This window comes from Microcebus murinus, chromosome 15 (genome assembly GCF_040939455.1).
Source record: "Microcebus murinus isolate Inina chromosome 15, M.murinus_Inina_mat1.0, whole genome shotgun sequence".
NCBI classification, from domain to species: domain Eukaryota; kingdom Metazoa; phylum Chordata; class Mammalia; order Primates; family Cheirogaleidae; genus Microcebus; species Microcebus murinus.
Genome location: NC_134118.1, coordinates 41,945,663 through 41,968,550, shown reverse-complemented (window position 1 = coordinate 41,968,550; position 22,888 = coordinate 41,945,663). Strand labels below are relative to the sequence as shown.

General features: G+C 37.9%; 1 protein-coding gene across 1 annotated transcript in view; it reads right to left on the bottom strand.

The window, feature by feature from the left end:
- The window catches only part of SLC10A7 (solute carrier family 10 member 7), a 234,400-nt gene that overhangs the window by 16,414 nt on the left and 195,098 nt on the right, over window positions 1-22,888 (bottom strand). Inside the window, exons 9-10 of the mRNA XM_012783763.3 lie at window positions 21,924-21,975; window positions 13,258-13,331 (exon numbers count right to left, since the gene is read on the bottom strand). Of these exons, the coding sequence (XP_012639217.1) occupies window positions 13,258-13,331; window positions 21,924-21,975 (126 nt within the window). The remainder of the gene's footprint in view (window positions 1-13,257; window positions 13,332-21,923; window positions 21,976-22,888) is intronic.

Here is a 22,888-nt window from a genome sequence, read left to right as displayed (position 1 = left end):
GTGAGTGGCAGCTCCATCCTTATAGCCCCTCGGGCCAAACATCTTTAATTCTCATACATACATATCTGATTTGCCAGCAATTCCTGTTAGTTTAGTGTTCAAAATAGATCCAAAATCCAACGCGCCTCACCTCTCCCACTGCTATTACCACTGTAAACTCTGGTCTGGATTAAAGCTTCTTAGTGGTCTTCCTCTTTCTCACTGCTGCACCCTCCCACCCACCCACTTTAACACAGCATCCATCCCTAGGGATCCCTTCAAAGTGGAAGTGGGATCTTGTCCCTTGTCCACTCAGAGCCCTCCAATGTCTTCCACTCTCTTTCTGAGTATTGTCCCTACAATGGCTGGTAAGGCTTAACTCAACATTGCTGCCCCCCCGCCCCCATTACCCTTACCGTATCTCCTATAACTCTCTTCCTTGCTCATTCTGCTCCTCCTTCTTCCTCTAACATGCCAGGCACACTGTTCCCTCTGGTTGGAATCTCCTCCCCCTAAATATCCACATGCTCGCTCCACCTTTCCTTCAGGTCTTTGATTCAATGTGCCCTTTAAGCCTGAAAGCTTCCCACCTCCACCCTGGCACTCCTTATTCTTCTTTATGGTTTTATTTTTCTCCATCATTTACTACCATCTGATGTGCTGTATATTTAAATGTCTGCTTATTCCTACTAGAAAGGAAGCTAGATAAGGGCAAGAACTTTTTGTGTTTTGTTCTCTGTTATAACCCTAGGGCTTAGACCAGGGTGGGGCATACAGTCCTATCAAACATTTGAATGAATGAATGAATGAAGTAGATTGATTTTTAAAAGCATCTTTTCATTGGCACCTTGTAGAGCAAACTTGCATCAAAGGCAGTTCTGGGAAGTGTCAGGGCTACAATTTCATTAACATGCTCAGCTTCAGTACAGATGACATCCCAACTCAGCTGGCTTCCTGGGGCTCAGGAATCTTTTGAGTTGTGTCCAATTTTGTATTTCCTTCTGCCCCCAGGGTAACTTGTCAAAAACCTACTGGGAACCCCACAGCTTTAAAAAAGTGGGCAGCTAACTTTAATTTCTGGCTGAAGTTGCCTGGATGGGGCTGTACCTGGGAACATAGAGGGGGCGTGTGACAGCCATGCTTTGCAGCTGCAGGTTCCTTTACTCTTTACTTTAAAGAAGGACTGAGCTGGCTGTCATTAGACGTACACAACCTGGTTTATAGTGTCTGGTTCAATTAAGGGAACTTCCAAGAAGAGACATGACTAAATAAATAATTGGAGAGATGCAAATCTGAAAGGACAATTGTTTTTCACTGATCTTTGTTTGCAAGTTGAGATTGAGAGATAGAAACTTCAAGAGAATAGGATCTCCTGGGTAAGATTCTTCACTTCAAACACAGCAAACGAGTGTTGTTTTGTGATGCACATTTTAGTACTGCTGGAGGCAAACTTTCTAAATATTGATAGTAATAACACTAAACTGACAGCGAGCGCACAGAAGAACAGGGGTATTGGGAAACAGGCTGCTGTGGCTGTCCTGGATGTGGCAAAGGCCTTATTAGAAAGGACAAGCCCCGGAACAACAGAATGTGTCCCCTCACTTTGGAATTTCCCTTTCAGAAGCACTGGGTGTACATGATTGAGGGCACATGAATTGATTATTAATATGTGAAATTAATCTCTTTAGTGCTACTTCTATGATAGGCTGTCTCTTAGTTTGCAACAAATAAGGAACTATGGAATTAAAAGCTGCTAACACTAAGAGCTATCATTAAGGAGCATATAGTGACAAAGACTTGGTATATCCTGGGAGGTGCCCCTGTACAATGTGTGGGGTCTTTCCTGCCTCCTTGCCATTGAGCTGCAGGGTGACAAGTGCGGTAGAGCTCAGCTACCATGAGGCTGACACACAGAAACACTTGGCTCCCCTTGTCCCTGCTCCATCACTCAGACTCAGCAAGCAGCAGACAGCTAACATGCCACTCTTAGCTATTTCTGGAGGGTGAGGTGGTGTGATGGAAAGGACGTGGGCTTTGAAATTAGAGGCTTGGGTTTAAATCCTGACTGTATCACCTACCAGCTACGTGAGTGGATGATCTTACCCTAATCCCACGCATGCAGCTTCCACAGCTGCTCAAAATGAGGTTAAAGTAACTATCTCAAAGGGTGGTTGGAGGTTTGAAGTGAGATAGTGTATGTGAAGTACCTAGTACAGCGCCTGGTATAGAGTGAGCACCCCCAAATGACAGCTATCAGGATGACTGTTACTGTTATAAGAAGTAGAATTATGAAGTGGTATTGTGGGGCTCAAACTTAGTAGTCTCCAGGACTGTCTGGGGAAGGGGCTGTCATTAAAATCATTCGAGATGAGGTCTGCAGCCCTTCAGAGACATTTGTGAATGGTGACTGCCAAGGACTGCCACGGGAGCAGAAGCTCTCTACCACGGATGCTGCCCAACCATCACTGGCCCTTATCTGCTGACAAGCCCTGTATTCTTTTTGAAATTTTTTTGAATTATTACAGATACATAACAGTTGTATATCTTCATAGGGTATATGTGTTTTGATACAGGCATACAATGTGAATAAATCAAATCAGGGAAATTGGGGTATTAATTACCTCAGGTATTTATCATTTCTTTGTGCTAGGAGCATTCCAATTCCACTCTTTTATTTTAAAGTATACCCTAATTTATTGTTGATTATAGTCACTTTGTTGTGCTATCAAATGTTGGTCATTTATTGGTCTATTGGTCATTGGTCTATCTATCTAACTATATTTTTGCACCCATTAACCATCTCCACTTTATTCCTCACCTCCCTGCTACACTTCTCATCCTCTGATAACCACCATTCTACACTCTGTCTCTGTTAATCCAGGCAAAAGTAACAAACTCAAGTCTTTAATTTCAAAACAATGGTTTTTAATGTTTAGCTCCCACATATGAGTGAGAACATGTGAGATGTGTCTTTCTGAGCTTGGCTTCTTTCACTTAACATAATATTCTCTAGTTTCCTCGATATTGTTACAAATGGCAGGATTTCATGCTTTTTTATGGCTATATAATATCCTATTGTATATACGTACCACAATTTCTTATCTATTCATCCATTGATGGACACTTAGGTTGATTTCAAATCTTGGGGATTGTGCATAGTGCTGCAATAAACACGGGAGTGAAGATATCTTGTCGATATACTGATTTCCCCTCCTTTGATATATATCCAGCAGTGGGATTGCTGGGTCATATGGTAGTCCTATTTTTAGTTTTTTGAGGAACCTCCATACTGTTTTCCACACCAGTTGCACTAATTTACATTCCTGCCAACAGTGTACTAGGGTTCCCCTTTCTCCACATCCTCACCAGCATTTGTTATTGCCTGTCTTTTTGATAAAAGCCATTTTAAATGGGGTGAAATGATATTTCATTATATTTTTGATTTGCATTTCTCTGATGACTAACGATATTGAGCATTTTCTTCATATACCAGTTGGACATTTATATGTCTTTTGAGAAATGTCTATTCAGATCTTTTGCTCATTTTTTAATTAGATTATTTTTTTTTCTATTGAGTTGTTAGAGCTCCTTATTTAGTCTAGTTATTAATCCCTTGTCAGATGGGTAGTTTGCAAATACTTTTCCCCATTCTGTGGACTGTCTCTTCCCTTTGTTAATCATTTCCTTTGCTGTACAGAAGCTTTTTAGCTTGATATAATCCCATTTGTCCAATTTTGCTTTGGTTACCTGCCTTTGGGAATATTACTCAAATCATTGCCCAGGTCAACGTCTTGAAGCATTTCCCCACTGTTTTCTTTTAGTAGTGCCATAGTTTCAGGTCTTAAATTTAAGTCTTTATTCCATTTTGATTTGATTTTTGTTTATGGTGAGAGATAAGAGTCTAGTTTCATTCTTCTACATATGGATATCCAGTTTTCCCAGCACCAAGTATTTAAGAGACTGTTCTTTCCCGAATGTATGTTCTTTGCACCTTTGTCCAAGATAAATTCACTATAGATGTGTGGATTTATTCCTAGGTTATCTATTGTGTTCTATTGGTCTATGTGTCTGTTTTATGCCAGTACCATTGCTGTTTTGGTTATTATGGCTATGTAGTATAACTGGAAGTCAGGTAATATGATTTCTCCAGTTTTGTTCTTTTTCCTCAGGATGGCTTTGGGTGTTCTGGGTCTTTTGTGATTCCATATAAATTTTTAGGACTATATTTTCTATTTATCTGAAGAATGTCATTGGCGTTTTGATGGGGATTGCATTGAATCTGTTCAATGCAAATATACTAATATACTATATACTAACCAAAAATATTACTTTGGTTAGTATGGACATCTTAACAATGTTGATTTTTCCAATCCATGAGAACAGAATATCTTTCCATTTTTTTTGTGTTCTTGAAGTCCTGTATTCTTCATAAGTGCCCATGATCATATTTGTTCTGCTCCCCTTTCAGAGCACTGACTTCTGGAAGGTAGTAATTCCATCATTCCATCTCCTTTTTTCCCCCCACACTATCAATTGTGTTGTGAGAGTTTTTAAAAAATTATATATATATCTTTTCATAAAGGGATTTATGTAAGAATAACTTTCAAACAATAGGCATTCTGAAATTATTTTAAATATGCTTTAGCTTGCCAGGAAGACATGGTCTTAAAAAAAGTGAGCCCCACTTTGGGAGTGAGTGTTAGGAATTATGGGCACTAAATGGATGATTTTCTTTTGTCCAGGTAATACTTGATGAAATATTGGCATACTTCCACATCCACAATGCTGTGTTTTAACCAGATTGATACAAAGGAAATTCAAAAGGACCTCTGAAGTTAGGCAAGAGTATGAGAACCCCAGCTACAGATTAGAAAAACTAGAGCCAGGTTTTATCCTTCTTATATAGGCCCACAATATCATATGGTGAAACCATGTAAAGAATAAGAAGGTGATTCCTGGAAATCAGGGTCCAGGCCTACTAAGTTGTTTTTTTAAACATTTTTGGGCCATATATATATATATATATATATATATATATATATATATATAGTACTTAGTAGTGTGTCATGAGCATTTATGTTCTAAGTATCTCCTCTTGGCTGCTGACAAGATATAAAGTATTTAAAAGTGAGGTATACCATGGCCAGGCTAAAGTAAAGAAACAACAACCAGCCACTCAGGGTTGACCCAGACTGGTTACCACCATCATTTAAAAGCACTTGCACAAAACATGACTGAATATTTTGCCAGGTCAAAAGCTTCCCTAAGAACCTAGGTACATGAGCCAGCACATTTCAAAGCTGAGAGGTGATTCTGGGTCTAAGTAATGGGATGGCTTTTAAACTTTCATGAGCATAATACCCTCTTCTGAAGTGTGTTACAAATGTTCGACACCAGGGTCTTATCCTTAAAAATTCTTAATCAGTGGGCTTGAGCAAGGGCCCAGTAATCTGTTTTTTTTTTTTTAATTTTTATTTCTTTTGAGAAGCGATTTGCTATAATTTTGAGGGCCACCCTTAGAGAAATGCTAATCTATGGTATCCATCCAAAGAGTTCAAGATTCTAAAGCTAAATACTTAAGCCTCTCAGAATCAGAGAATTACAGAATGTTAGAACTAGAAGGGCCCCAGAGATCATCTAATCTGATCTTTTCATAGCTAGTGGATCATAGGATTGAGAGGTTTCACAGCACAGGGCTCTTTCTGCAAACTCTCACTACAGTTCAGGGTTTGACTTCTAGCTCTGCCACTTGGGATCATGTGACTTGGGCAAGTTATTGATCACTTGGGAATTTTACTTTCCTTATCTGGGGTGACTGTGGGAGTCATGTGAGCTGGTGCATGCTAAGTACTTTTGGGAAGTGACCTACACCAAGCTGGCCATGCAAAAGTTCCAGATTCTTTTCAGCAGATAATGTGGAGTGGCCAAAGAAAGTTTAAGGTAGGTGAAGATTAGCTGTACTCCTACAACCTTGCAAGCAGGTTTTAATGAAAGTAAACCTCCTCCCATATAGGTATTTTTAAACTCAACACATGCTAGCAATCAAGCACAAAGGTAGTTTATGCAATGTATCCCGTAAAATAGTAGTCCCAGCTCTGACCTTTCAGGTGTTCTCATAGCATCTTGCATGAGAGCATCTCTCAAAGCCACACAGTGACATTCCAGAATTTGGTGACCCTTCCAGTCAGCCTCAGGCAACCAGAGATCCTCCTAACAGTAGCTGGACACAAAACCAAGTGGGAATCAAGCCTCTGGCACATCCCTGAGGGTGTCACATGCGGGCTACGGGACCTGCTAGCTTCTTTTAGCAAGTGGGAAGTGTCTCTAATAGTTTTAGGCAGTCCACATTATCAATGAGAACCCATGTATTACATTTATTTTTCAAATTAACAAGCCAGTAATTTCACCAATCAAAACCTGTTTCTGAATTCATTATGCTAATTAGTAGTCTCTGGTTGATAGAGAGATAACAAAAGTATTTGTTGTAGCTCCCTCTAAAGTATTTCCTTTCTCATAAAATAGCAGCTGAACACTACAATGAGAATTTTCCATGAGAGCAACTGGATGTTCCTGGGATTGAAGTCTAAACTAAGGAATACGTACAGAATTACCACACTGTCAACACAGAAGTATTTTAAAGTAAATTACTTCATGTAACTAGCACTTAGCACATTGTTTAACTATTCAATACCCAATTAATGTAGCTGTTATTATTACTGATGAAAATGTGTTGAATAAATCAAAAGATATAGAAATTTTATCACGTAAACTGAATATAATAATAATCTAAATTAATCTTATATTATGCAAATCAACAATTACTCTAAGTCTTAATTTAGCTCTGGTTCCTACATGGGATCAGAAATTTGGGTTAAAGTTTGGTGAAAAAGGGACTGCAGATGCCAAAGTGGTAATAAAGTGCAAACACCAAATGGTAACTATTTGAGGAAGGAGATAAAACCTTCTCATTAAACAAGGCACAAAGCAATATTTTTCAGATCTTGGATTATCACCCATTAGTGAGTTGCAAAATCAATTCTGGATCACCTTGTAAAATATATTTCGAAATGTAGGTTGTGGCTAAAAGCACTGAGAAGTCCATGGGACAGAAACCATGGAGGAGGAGGAGGAGGAGCACAGGGGTACAGGGCCTTGGTCTTCTAGGTGAACATCTGACACATCATTAAGATAAATGATACTTGGAGGTCAGGCTGGGCTCCTTCAAAGAAGTTTTATTATTTTTAATTTCACACTTGTTGTCTAGAACCCTTGGGACTTCCTAAATTTCGATTGCAAAGTCTAAGATACGCTAGCAATGATTTCCAGATACCAAATTCAGAATAAAAAATCCAAACAAAATTAGTTTGCAAAGCTCTGAGGTACATTAGTGCATCATTTAGTTTGAGAACTTACACTTATCCCTTTCTTTATGTGGGTCAGAAAATAGCACAAAATGACAGACACTCTTTCACTTTTCTTTAGCATGATGATAAAATCTGCTGGGTCCGTAATTTCAGTGGCAGCTTTAAGAATTTGTCAAACGGCAGAGGCTCCCAAACTGCCTTTCCGTACAGAACTGTAACTCTAGAGGCAAACTGCATGACAGAAACATATTTACAGCTATGCTCCAAACACAGTCTTCTATTAATATTTTCTGTCTTTCCTCTGAATTTCTATTTCTACTTTAGTGGCTTATTGTCAAACAGTGCTGTGGCTCTTAGTTTGTAAGAACACAGTACAGACAGGGTTGCCTCATGAAAAGTAAGGCTGACTCAGTAAGATCGACTTTAAATAGGATATGATTTTTCATTAATAATAAAAAGTTATATCCTGTAAGGAGTGAATACCAGCTTATGATTGCGCCACATGGAAATACATGTTTATCAGAACAATTACAGTTGTTAACTATTTTAAAACTGTCTTATAACCAGCAAGCAGAAGTAATTTTCTTTTTGAATAATTAATACAATAATTCAAACCCATGCCAAGATCAAACATTTATAATACTTGGCACCAGTATGGCAATTTTTGGTCTTCGGTACAGTTCTGGAATTTAGGAGACTTGGGATCTAATTCCTGGGATATGATCTGCAATAAGTTTTAAAAATTTTTTTCTATGCTTTCATTTCTTTGTATGCAAAATAAGACAATAATTACTGATTTGCTAAGATTCAAGGCTGTTCAGGTAACATGAGTTAATGGGTTAAGAGCTTTAAAAGAGTGCTGCCTATTCGAGTTGCAGGGTAGTTTTATTAATATTCTTTAGGTGTCAAATCGAATATGCTTTGTATGGAAAGAATACCAGAAATGCAAACTTCTGTATTTCAACCCTATTTCCTCTTAACAAAATGACTCATAGGTTATTAAATGATATTTTTAGCCCAAGTTGTACATAATCCTTTAACATTCTTGGAAAAGCTTCCAATTAAAATGAAAAACAAGATCTTTTTAAGACTTTGTTTCTCCTATGACAGTTTTTGGAGAGTGTGAATATATTTTTTAATCTCTTCTTCTCTGAAGAAGCAACAGCTATGTTTCCTTTCTTGTAATACTGTAACATTATTTATATAACTACTCCTTTCAAGAAGTAGTTACATACTCCTTTGCGCATATAATAGAGAAAGTGTTATTATTTCATAGAGTGGAAATACCAGTCACAGACTCATAGAAACTTAAAACTGGAAGGAATCTCAGGTATAATTTTGTCTATCTTCTCATTGTACAAATGAGGAAATGAGGCCTATGGCCATTAAACAATTTGTTCCAGCTTTTGGTGAGAGAACTGGAACTTGAATCCAGACTAGAATCAGGTATGTGCTTTCTGCTCTTGCCAGAATCCTGTGTCTACCAAAAAGCTATATTCTTTTAGCTTAATGAATAGTTTCTTGTTATAGTTCAGCTGTGTAGCTGTGACTAGACCCATAATGAAGTGCATATAAACAATGTGAGGAATGGTTGCCTTGTATATAAGTGTCTATAAAAGGCAGGCTACATAGTAGACTTTTAATAAGCATTGATCATGACATTCTTTAAAATTTAAATAGCACTCATTCAATTCAGAAATGCTTTTGGAGATAAGAAAAAATTAGGAGTCTCACCATTGACTGCCAATAGTCATTTGACATGCTCTGAGACTATGTGCTTTCATTTTGCTATTTAAAAACATTAAAACCTAATATAAACATATGCTTAAGGACCTCAAACATCCTAAAATATTCACTTGCTAGGTATAGTGAGAAAGTTTTCTACATATATTGGAACTCTAGATAAGTAAAATGATTTGAATACTCAAGAGAAAAAGATAAATAAAACACCAATTCCACAGGATATCTTGGATCTAATTTCTTTCTTGATGAGATCTATTGACTGACTGTGCACCGAGCCATTATTTACCAGGGTACAAGCTGTTCTTCAGTTTCCGCTACGTGAAATATCTTCTCATTATTACACAAAAATCACCATCAAACTAGAGAATAATTTGGGAGAGTTCATGGCTTTTACGGCAACCCACAGCAAGTGACGCTGTCTTGACAAAATATAAAATTACCCCAACCCTGGGCTTAAACTATAGGAGAGCAGCAAACAAGCCCTGTAGTATTGTTTTAGATGAAGCACAGTGATAGCTCTGCACTTCCTTCAGGCCTCCTCTTTCTTCCTGAACGAACTCCAGGGAATGGCATCATGTCAGGCTTTCCAGATGGATTATGTGAAGCCATAGCTCAATGTCATTTTCAATAGGAAGCCTCATAATTAAAGGTCAAATAGTCACTTCATCTGCAATCAATCAATAGAAAAAGTACTAATACGAAGAACTAATCAATCAATGGCAAATGCACTAATAAAAGCAATGAATCAAATTCAGCATGTGTGTAGATGCAAGTACATGGAAGAGATTGAGACAGGGCGAAAGCAGGAACAATAAAATAAATTGAAGTTGTATATGCAAGAGAATATTCAGAAAGCTTATGAAGCAAGAGTTTGTATTTGTGCTTCATTAGTTACATGGACTGCAATCATTTATTCTTAAATGCAAATACTGGATGCAATAATGAGTGGCATTTTATAAGTTTCACTTAATATATTCTACTTAAGATGTTATATATATGTAAAATCCTTAGAAGAAATATTATGGTATGACTGCAATGGGAAAGATACATTTTTAAAGTGCCAAATAGTATATTATGATTTGTTATATTTCATCTTTGGGTGAGAGGTGAGAGAAAATATAACTGTGAGTGATATTACCTGAAATTTCTCCTTGCTTTCTGGACTATGAATTCTTCACACTCTGTGTGATGTTCTTTCATTTTGATGCAGATAAGAATTTCTATTAGGATCATTATCAGCCTGTAGCTTAGGTCACTGTCATGGCATATCCTCTGTACCAGTGAGGTCAGGTCACCAGTAGAGGGAAACATATTGGATCTTGTGAAAATGGATACTGTAAATTTACAGGGCTTAAACAAGGCCATTCTAGCAACAGCATCCAAACATCCCTTGCTATATATGGAAATGAGGATGATCTCCCTGAGATAAGGGTAACAGCAAAGAGGCCATTTTTATAAAGGCTACCTAGGAGACCACAAGAAGGAAGCCAGGTAGGATAAGGTACAATAGAATATTTGAGTTGGAAGTACAATTACCTAATCTGGGAGCCAAGGAAACTGAGGCCTGGGAAAGCATCAGTGTAAGAGCCAGGTTGAGTATTTAGATCTTATAATTCCAAGAGAACTTAGGTGTGTCATGTTATGACAGTAACTAAGGATTGATACTACTTGGTTACTTAGATACCACACTAGTACAGTATCCTATTAGAGGATCTAAGTATCTATTTCATGGGTGAACACTGCAGAAGCAAACAAAAATCCAAGTTAACCCAATCCTTTTCAGCAAAACTACTACTTCAGAGTACCTATCTGCTTGCCTGAAAATTAGCTTTCAGAAAGTATAAAAAACAGACGGGTATGGCTTTGGGATTAAGAAAAATGAAGAGACAAAATAAAAAAAAAATGATTGAATAGGGAGGTATTTTTCTAATAGAAAAGAAAAGAATACTGATCACATTGCAGTATGCTTCTTGGGTATGCTTCTTGCTCTTTGTTCAACACAGCTAGCTCTCACACAGAAAAACTCAGTGGAGAAACAAAGAAAATCCATTTTGGTTTTTTAGATAAAAGCAAATCCCTGGGAGTGGGTCAGGCTTAAAAGCCCAATGCAGAAATGGAGAAAAGAATTTGTTGCAGCCGTGGTTCGGCATGGACACGAGGACATGGGCTCATTGGACCCCTACACTCTACGTCTGAGGAGTCCAGCAGCACCCTCCTCTGGATTTCCTAACTTTATAAAAGTCCCTTAGTTTTTAGAAGACCTAGAACACCAGATATCACACCACAATAAAACACATAGGAAAGATGTGTATGAGGACTTCTTTGAGGTCAACCACTAAACCTCACTCGTTACAGGAAAACCTACAAGACAGGGGTCAGGGGACTGGAACGCTGGAAGTGGCAACAGTTGTAACTAATATAGTTATTAACCACTTCGGTACCAGCGTCGACTATAGTCGACAGCCACAGATGAACGTGCATAGTGACTGTAGCCAACAGCTGTGATATGACTTTTCTAATTTTTCATTTATCAAAATAAAATTGTGAACATTTAAAAATAACATAATGAAAACATATATGTATATGTTACCTATTCTGATTTACGTTACAAGTAAAGCTGCCTGTAAAGTAAAACAAGTTTTCAGTGCTTTCAAGCTTTCCTCATCACACAAGAGCAAAACGGATTCGTCGTCAATGCACAGCACTGACTATCGTGCAGACTGTGAGTGCTGGCTGCCGGCAAGGTTTCGCGCCGGTGAGCGCTGTAGCGAAGTGGTTAATAGTGAATAATCATAGCTGCTGCTCATAGAGCACCCACTATGTGCAGGGTGGCACAGCAAGCTCTTAGAGGTGCTATCCCATTTAGTCCACAGTAATCTATTCATGGGACAATTACTGAACATATTTTGTCATGTACTGACTACCTATGATCTCCCAAGTGCTGTGCTAGGTACTTAACAAATGCCTTTACAAAGCGAGTGTTTTTCTGCTCATTTTACAGATAAAAAAGCTAAGGTTCAGGGAGGTTAACTGATTTGTCCAGGGTCACAAAATCAGGACTGGAATATGGCTTCCAAGGCTGTTTCAACTTCAATTTGATGATGATTATGAAGAAAACCAAAAATAGTGCCTTGCATGGATTGTAGATACATAATTTTTTCAAATAAGCTGAAGCCCTAGATGACAACAGCTCCTTAAGAGTTTGTCCAATTTCTAAATCATTTTCCAAACTCGGTAAGACTGAGATAGTAGACTCTGTCAGACATTGTGTTTGGGATTTGTAAAAACATGAAATGTCTTCGTTTCTAGTTTACAGAGTGAATTACGTTAACATGAGCAGACTTACAGCAATGTCAAAATTCTCCACTCTATTAAGTCAGTTTCATGCCAAAATGTGGAGAAATTTTTATATTAAGGTTGTGCCATAACATGCCCACCACCTCAAGCAGTTTGTGAATGATGTATATTTCAATAAAGCTTCTAATTACTTAATGACTTTTAATGACTAAAATCATAGATTCTGGATATCTAATAGGTTCTTGGGACAATGCCACTAAATTGGATAAAACTAAGTAGAAAATAGCACTTTTCTCCTTACTCCATTTTTATCCATTAAATAAATACTTATTTCACTTTTAGTGCTAATCCTCTTGAGTTAATGATAACTATATTGTTTCTTTATAGAAATAACATAACATTTGGAAATGAACTTCAAACTAATGTCAATATCAAATTAGGGTGCAAATATTATTTGTACCTTGCATTGAGCTCTGAGGAAGGAAATTAACATTTTCCAGGGACAACTCTAGAACCTTCCAAAGCAAAGTTTCTGCCAATTCCTTTTTCAGAAACAGTATCCTCTCCCACCTCTACCCCTACCCAGCCTCTAATGTTAATGTTAACATTCTACATTGATAATCTTTCATGAGAATTGAAAACATGATTACAAATTATGGTAAATTCTATGCTGTTAAATTTAGATTTGGAGATTGGTTCAATCAAATAACAGCGTTTGAAAGCAATGACCCATTCTCACTTTGCTATTGTTCTTTATCTAACAGAGTGGACAATACATCATTCCATTTAATTTGAAGAGTTCCTTGAATTTCAAAATCATCAGATGTAATTACAAGAGGATAATGTATGGCTTTTAGCTCTGTGAATCACTTACCCAACGTGAGGGATTTGTGTGTAGAACAGAAAATGATAGCCACTGTGTCTGCTGGTGTGAAACCCGAATTATTCCTAGGGGCAAAAAAAAGGTTTTTTTATAAACACTTTTATAAAAAGCCTATTTAACATATCCCAAATCAAATGTAGTACCTACCTGCATGTTAACATCTCTTTGATCAGTCCTGGTGACAGAAGTAATTCTACACCCAAATGTACAGAAGTGTCTGAATTTCTTTTTAGAGAATCACTTCTCAGTCATTTATCCATGAAAAGGAGAACAGTTTTAAAAACGTGCAGTGAAGGTCTCCTAAGATCACATATGCCACATCAGCCTGTCGTGTAGGAATTTACGAAAATAATGCAGTAAGGAACCCTTTTAGCTTGATTTTTAGGTTATCACTTAATACTATTCAGAGGCTTGAAAGAATCAACACATCTCCGAAGATGCTTATTTCAAAAATGCTTATTTGCTTTTGGCAGCAAACACACATTTTTGAGAAATACCTGGTATGAACAGATTTAATATCATATATTTTGGTAAAAACAGGAAATTATCATTTTTTGAGCAGTCTCTATGTATCAGGCACTTACTTCTCTTGCATCTTTATATGTAAAGACAACTCCACAAGGTAAGGGATACACCGTCCCTATTTATGGATGAGAAAACTGAGGCACACAGAAGTGTGTCATTTACTCAGGGCTCATTGCTAAGTGACAGAGCCAAGATTCAAATAGTCCGGCTCCTAGGCCTGTGCTTTTAACTACTGTGTTCCACTATTGTCATATACTGTGTTAAGCATAAAAAAATATCTAGCTGATTACATGTTTTGGGGGGGGTCAGTATTACTGGGTGTGGATATCATAATCAGATTTTCTATTTTACCTAAGAAAGATTTAGAGAACCATGAGCCAAAAAGGTTAGAAATGTAACTATTGCTATTGTGCCCTTATATTTTGGAAACTATTTCTTCCTGCAGGAATCAGGGTTTGACAGTACAGTGAGTCCATTCATTACCTGCCCTGAACTCTGACAAAAGATTTAGTCAGCAAATGGAAATGCTCCAGAAACTGCATGTATACCATTGCAGACAGAACAATCCGCCCAATTTTAAAGGATCTCTAATGAAAGAGATCCCGCAATTTCCCTTAGTAACCTCATCTCCATGCATAACTTTTGCCAGAGACAAATCTTCCCTAAATAGATCGATCCCACATCCTGTTTTCTTTGTTATATACTCCCTGGAGGGAGAAGAGCCTTCTCCTCCTCATCCCCTGTGCCTGTGTCAAGAGAATATTTAAATGGCCCTTTGGTCTCCTCTTCTTTGAAAGGCCTGTATGTTCTTGCCTCCTAACTTGTCATATTTCCAGCTCTTTCTTGATAACAACTTTCCAAACTGAATTTTTGGGGTCTCCCCTCAGTGGACGATTCTCCCCAGATGTGTATCATTTGAGTATAATAAGACTGCCTCACTGTTTCCACATTTCATTCTCATATTCACATTGTGATACCACTCTGTGTTTTAACCATTGCACAACATGGCTGAGATATTTCTTCATCCCTTTATTCCTTACATGGGAAAAGATCTCTGTAAGGGGCTGTGAACACAAGGGCTGAGAGATGAAAGGAGTACAGATATATATGAGAGAGGAGGGAGACAGGAGATTCAGTGATTTGCCACTGAAAGCATAGGATTATCTCTAGCTTGGTGGGGGAGGGAGCAGGAGGTGATGATGGAGCAGAAGAGAACCTTCTAGGAGGAAATAACAGTTGAGCTGGGCCTAAAGAACAGGTTTCGACATGTGCAGATGTGTGTGTTAGGTACGAGATGGTGAGACTGCGGTATGAGCGTGGGCAAAGAGCAGACCTTCAGGCTGACGTATGCACAGGGATGTGGGCTTATGCCCAAGAGTGTGGATTTGATAAGATGGGATGAGGGGAACTGCTGAAGGGTTGGGGACCGTAGAATGACATGATCAGACCCGTTTGTAAGGAGTAGTAATCACACAGCACAGTATAAGACTGAAGATGGTGAGTTTAGGCAGAAAGCAGTGAGCTGCAAAGGCCTGAAGAGTCAGAGTGAGGATCAGAGACGGTGACTAGAGACAAGGAGACGAATGAACTTGTCAACTGTTAACCTCTGTGCAGCTTAAAAGCACAGGCTTTGGGCATAAACACACCTGATTTTAAATCCAGACCATCCTTTTGATTATATATAAAATGAGGATGATCCTGCCTGCCTCTTAGTGACACTGTGAGGATAAATGCCAAAGCTTATTAAGAAATTGGCACAGTGTAAGTGATTAATACATGCTAGTTGATATTATTATTATTATTGTTGCTTTGAGAGAGGAGGAGGAGTTATAAACTTTGAGCATATAGGACTGATAGGAGCACTGAGGCATTAATGGACCAGAAAATGGAAGAGAAGGCCTGAAGGGGCTTGGGCAGGAGGCCGAGAGGCTGATGTTGAAATGTACTGGATTTGCAGTAGCGAGAAGGACTGTTTTTTAAGAAATCTGGTGAAGAGAAGAAAAGGGACATGGGCTGTTTGAACATGATTATAGGGAAAGAGTGGAGATGCAGCAGACAGAAAGAACTGATGAGCCCAGGTTCCCAAAGAGGCTTGAGAGGACAAGACTGAAAGAATTAGCTGGAGAAGGGCGTTTCCTACCATCTCCAAGCTGGAAGCAAAAGTAGACAAGGTGAGTAAAACATATGGAAACTATTCAGGTAGAGAATGGGAAAGCAAAGGCAACTTATGTCAGAGACTTTACTTCTTTGAAAAGTGTGAGGCATGCCACTCATCTACACATAGTTGGAAGTAATTCTGAGGCCCTGGAACCAAAGAAATTGGGAAAGCTTGAAATAGGTAGATTGAAGAATATGATGTACATCGATTCACAATGAGTAAAACACTTCCGTGCAGGAGTGACTGCCCGCCTGGGATGGTAGAACATGTAGTGTAACCAGCTGGCTTAGTTTGGGGATGTTCTCCAGCAATGCTTACAGTGATAGTAACAATGCAAAGACCTTTCTAGTCTTTTGTTTGCCCTAGTTTATAACCAATGATTGGCTGCATCTGGGTTTATACAGTTTGGTTTTCTTCCTAGAGAGTCTGGTAATACACTTCTCCTTTAGTGACCTTTGTTCTGCTTGATATCTTGTTCTTTCCCAGGTTGTAGCACTTTTCCATTGTGTCTGAGTCTCTCTGGTCAGGGAGGCGCTGATGTGATCTGGCACCAGCTGCCATCATCAGAGCAGCGTTTACAAGGTGCCTACAGAGGATATTTGCTAGATATGCTCGCTCATCCTCTGATTCAGGTGAGGACACTAAAGCTAGGCCCATGTTGGGAGCTTTCTGGCTTGTTTGAGCTGGAACACTGCTTCACAGCCCTACTGACACAAAGTCCATCAGAGGGAAGGGAGGATTAGAACCTTGAGGCATAAAGATGGAATATTTAAAGTTAATAACAATATTCCTCCTCAAGAGGGTGGACTTGTCCTTTAGCTACATAGTACCAGAATGTTCCACCTCACAGAGCTCAGGGAAAGTGAACAGAGCAGATGCTCACTTAACCCTCCGTTCTTGATGATGAGGAATTACCACAGTAGTAAATATTATTGAGCACTTTTCAGAGCTCTTTGCATCCAATATTACTTCCTTCCCAGAACGGCCTTATAAAGGAGATGGTACTATTGCCCTGCTTTTTCCACAAAGGGAACTTGAGCACAAAGAAATTAAACAACTTCCCCAAAGCCACACAACTAGTAAGTTGGCTGCTCCAAATCTTAGATAAAAGTTTGCCTTCTGAGAAAGAGAATGTAAAAAAATATAAAAAAATACTACAAAATTTAATGAGTGAGAGCAGTTATGTTGGTGAGTAACACGCTGTCATGGGAGGCTTCATGGCACAAGAGCCTGATAACACACAGAAAAATGAAGTGTCCTGTACATTATATTCAAGTAGCAGTGACTATCATTGTTTTCATTAATATCTCTATTGTGTCTGCTCACATTCTTGAAAGGAATCACATTACTATTTATTTTCTAACTCTACCTTATCTCTTTTTAATATTGATCTTCTTTTTATCCTGTTTTGAATGATTCTTTTGATCACTTGGCCTTCCTTTGAGATGTTTATCTCCTTTTCTTCCCAACTGGTCTTTTTATTCTCTCTTACAAAGCTTTCAGTCAGTGTTTTTCCACATAATATTTACTTTGCCTTCCTTTGCAGTACCCACAAAGGAAAACATGTCAGGTTTTACTAGTGGAATCACAGAATGTGGAGCAGAAAAGGTCCTCTGAGATAGTTCTGTCTAAGCCTCCTGTGTTTAGAGGAGAAAACTTACACGTGAAATACTTTTCTTTGTTAACCTCTGTACTTGTGTTTTGTCTTTGCCCAATTTTAGAGAAGAACTCTTCTGTCATTAGCTGTGTGACACTAAACAAGTTACCTAGCGCTCCATGGCTTAGCTGACTCACTTCTGCAATGGTAGGGAGACTTACCATCATGACAACGACTATCTGCCTCCCTTCTCCTCTTCCACTCGTCAGCCACCCTCCTTCTCCCAGAGCTGTGGTGAGGGAACTACTGAGACATCTGACTGAAAATGTACTGATAAGAATTTAAACACCTATACAATATATGTGAATCTTTGTTCTCTTCCATTTTCATTCTTAATGGTTTCTTTTATCACTCTAGTCACAATTTAGATTTCTGTTACTCTAGTTAACAGCCTACCAAGCTGTCTTTTATATATTTTTATACATTTTGAAGACTCCCAGTTACAGCTGTTTTTCTTTTTCAACTTTTTAAAAACCTTTGACAGTTTCCCTAAGTTGCAGAAACCTTAGGTAACTGTAGAGAGCTGACTCTTGGCTTGATGAATCAACTCTCATTTCTTAGCAACTGTGACATAGAAAAGTAAAAAATAATGTATCGCAAAGCTAGTGAAGCTAATTACCCTTCTTCTATCATTAGTTTTTCATATTATATAAACTAATTTGATATAATTAATAATCTACAGTAGCTAAAGTTTACTGAACACTTTCTATATGCTAGGTGTTATGCTGAGGGGTAAGTGCATATTATTTAATTCTCTAAATGAGCCCATGAGATAGGTACTACTACTACTATCATTTGGTACATAAGACAATTGACAAAAGTTATAAAGTTCTTAAATAGGACTGAAACCCAAGTCTGTCTGACTCCAGAGTTGGAATTTTTAACCCTGACCCCATTGTATAGACAGATAAATGAGGACATAGAATAATCACTCTCAAATATAGTTTAAATGCTTACTCGGATGGTAACATGTTAGGTAAGTAAATCTAAGAAATGCTAACCAGTTAAGCAGAGTGTTGTAGGAAACTTAAATTTTCTGGGCTGGGTCTCTCTGGGCTGTATGCTAAACTTTCATCATGCTGCACACAGACACAAAAAAGATAGACCAATTTCCATGCTGAAATTTTTGTCTTTGATATCTAAATTGGTTTTAGATTTATGGAATTGGTAAGAAAAAAACTAAAAAAAAAAGGCACATATATGCGTACACACACAGGACAATTTCACAAATTTTAAGTAGGAAGAAAAAGTAGGCAAAGAAAATAATATTCAATAGAGTATAAACCAATGGGTCCTAGTTCAAACTCTTGGTATCTTTGGCTAATTTGTTTATTTGTAGGTAAACTTGAAGAATTTAGTCAAATACTCTTTATAAATTCTCTGACCAAAACAAGTATTATGAATTTTAAAAGTAATTGAGGCCAGGCGGCTCACACATCTGCAAAATAGCAGTAAAATGCAAAGCACTTTTATAGCACTTTGGGAGGCCAAAGTGGCAGGATCACTTAAGGCCAGGAGTTCAAGACCAGCCTAAGTGAGAGCAAGAGCAAGACCCTGTCTCTACAAAATAATAGAAAAATTGGCCAGGTATGGTGATGTGCATCTATAGTCCCACATACTCAGGAGGCTAAGGCAGGAGGATCGCTTGAGCCCAGGAGTTTGTTTGAGGTTACAGTGAGCTATGATGATGCCACTCACTCTAGCCCACATGACAGAGCAAGATGCTGTCTCAAAAAAAAAAAAAAGTAGTTAAAATAGTTTAGTATGGAGGAAAAGGCATGTGCAAATGCTATTGGAAAAGTCAAATGGAAATGGATTTCAATTCTAGGTGTACTACCTGCCATTTGATTTTGGTTAAGTTACCAAAGTACTAAAATCTGACTTTAGGCAAATTAATAAACCAAACTACTCTAAGCATGGGTCCTCATCTGCAAAATAGCAGTAAAAATGCAAAGTATCATAGTCTCTGATGGTTACATGAAATAACATACACACAATTCCTATGACAGTGCTTAGCGTGGAACAGGGTTCAATAAATTGGCATCTCTCACTCCTCCAATAAAATCCTCAAGAGCTATGAGGTCTCTCAACATGAAAACAGAATATGAAAACTATCTTATAAATTTTGCTCATTTGGAAAATTCCCCAATTTTAATGGAATATTTTGGGGCTTCCCAGCCTCTGACCTGGAGCATGATTGCAGCAGTTCCATATGCTGCTGTTTATCACAGAATGTGTGTGTCTGACAAGGGGTTGAGGAAGTTCAACATGCAACAGAACTTTAGTGAAGGCAGAATAAAGCAGAAAAGAAAAGGATCTCAAAAACCACAGGTCCTTATGAAAGTCCAGTCTATGCCATGCTGAAAATTCTTCACTTCAGTCCGACTAGCTGTGACAGCCCTGCTCCCCAGCCCCCATGTCCCCTGCAGCAGTCCCAGCGGTGGCTGCTCTGTGCTCTGTTCAGGAGATGTTTCAGCCACTAACAGCATATCACATCCTACCTAATCTGATCGGACGAGGGGGTCTGATTATTACTTTTGCCACAAGGACCGGCAAACAAACAGCCACTGAAAGGTAAACATCTTTCCTAAGGTGACATAACAAGCCATTTACAAAAAGAACTTTAAAATAGCTCCTACTCTCAGACTTGCCCAATTAAGTCACATTTTCTCTGTGACTTAATGGCTCCAGGCTTTACTCTTACTTCATAAATCACAATCTCAAGCTTGGAAAATGCTTCAAATTACATCAATCAATAAGTTTATACTGACTGTTTACAATCAACCTAGTGCTATATACCACGTACAGTAAAGCCAAGTGCCTAATGTGAAGTCTAAACTGTCGACCGCTCTGACTTCAAGCCATAAACAGCCTGGGCCCTTTCCCTTGTGGCCACTCATTGCTATCCCCTGGTGTTCAAGGGCCTTGCAATCTGGCCCAAGCCTACCTTTCCACTTATTATTATTATTTTCAATCTTCCTCTACCCCGACTGTCCCACCATGTCTTGTTTTTTTCATGTGTACGTCTACATTTGCATTACTGATTCTTGTCCCAGCAAGAACCCATTCTTGGCATCTCTGATTGCTGAACAATTAGCTATTCTTTGTGATTCATGTCAAACCCCATCTCTTCTATGAAGCCTTGCTGTACCACTCTCTTTGGAAAGTGCTTTCTTCTTCTTTGAATTGACTACAGGTTGCCTTACTGTATCACTCAGAGCACACTTAGTTATCAGTGAATATACCTAGTCTATAAACTCCTGCAGTATCAGAATCATCTCTTATTCATGGCATTCACTATGGTAAATAGTGTGAGGAAAGTTTAGTGTGAAAAATGCTTAAGTAACGCTTTTTGAATATATCATATAGGTGGAAGAATTTACATTGGAGGTAATCCTTTGAGAACAAGAAAGATGAACTAAGACATGGAGACCAATTTGGACATGGGGATAGCCTAAGCAAAGGGCAGAAATGAGAAAGCATGAGATTCTTCCATGAACAGCAAAGATTCTACCTCAGTCTAAAGCTACTAGTATGAATATTAGTAGTAGTTCATGAGTTGGAAAATAGAGTGGAGGGCCTTGCCCTCTAAAATAAACTTCATTCTGCAGGCACCAAATAACCACTGAAGATATCTGCACAAGAGAGTCATTATCTGAACTTTTAGTCATGGAAAGCAGGATGAAATCGCTAAGATAAGTTGGGCCTAGAAATGGAGTTACCAGTAAGATACTCACTATAATAGTCTAGGGAGAAAATAAGCAACAAGAGCTTGAATTAGGGAAGTGGCTTTGGGAGCAGAAAAAATATAGAGGTAGGATCAAAAAATTTTAAAAAATAATGAAGTGAAGGATTCCCGTTGGAGTAACTCTGAGGATGGTGGTTCTATTTCATATAAGTCAAGAAATAAGAGGGAAAGAGGAAGTTTGGGGGGAAAGATCAATCCCTTTTGAGTATCTTGAGTCTGAGGTCTTGTTATGACAGTCAGGTGAAGATATTTAAGTGATAAGTGACAAATAAGGCTGGAACTCAGATGAAACATTGGAATAGAAGGTCTAGACTCAAAAATCATCAGTATGATGTTAGCAGCTCAAGCCAGTGGAATGGATGGGGCTGCCCAAGCACATGATGTAGACAGGTAAGGCAAGGGCCAAGGACAGATCCTTTGTGATGTCTATAGTTTGAAGGTGGCAGGAGGGAGACAGAATGGTCAGGAAGACAGGAGAAAAAATAGAACAGTATAGTAGCATAGTAGCCAAGTAAAGAGCATGATTCCTCATTTCAGAAACTAACAACAAGAGATACCAAATCACTTACCTTGTTGAAAAGATGAAGGTTAAAAGCATAAAACTCAGCTGAATAGAAAATACTGAAGAAAAAAAGATTGAATCTAAATTAGCCCTTGTAAAGCATTATCTGTAACATATTTACTGGCATGTTTAGTTTTATCTGAAACTTACGGGAACTCAAAAAGAAAAACAAATGAATAAACGAAACAAACATACATTGCTAAACTGATAGAATCATTTAAATTAGTGGGACTCAACCTGTTCTTATTGATAATATCCCCAAACACTGTCTTTGATACCTACTACTCAGGAAAATCTAAAACCTTTTTTCATATGATACAGTTATTTAACTTGGTCAATTTAGAAAAAGCTGGTTTATACTATGAGTATTTATAGCAAATAGCACAAATTCAGGGGCATATGATATATACTTTGAAATAACTCATCTTGATTTTAATAACAAAAGATTCTTTGATATTACAATATTAATAAAGGTTGTCTTTTAGTATTACAGATAAATAGAACAAAAGGTTGATTTTTGAGCCTTAGTAGTTACCCGCAGTTGATAGTCTGCTTCTTTCTCAAAATGAGATGATATTACTTTGGGTATATTTTATTAGAAATATGATGTAAACATTCACAATTTAACTAGTGCAGGCAAATTATTATGCTTATAAAATAGTAGCATCATATACTATAAATTTTGTTTTTAAATCACAATAAAGGGTGAGATCAATTTAAAGTTATAATAAACTAAATTGATGACAAAGTGCTCAATCTAACATTTGAATTTCACAGATATTAAGGCTTCTCTCATCTGGCATCAACTATTATAAATCAGAAAATAGTGCATCAGACCCAGAAAACAAAGGAGGTTAAGATCATAAGTGTATACCTGATGTTGTTTTATAGAATAAATACACATGATAAACAAAATATGAAACTAAGTATTCATTAATAGTCATATTAACATTAGAAATGAATTTGGAGAGC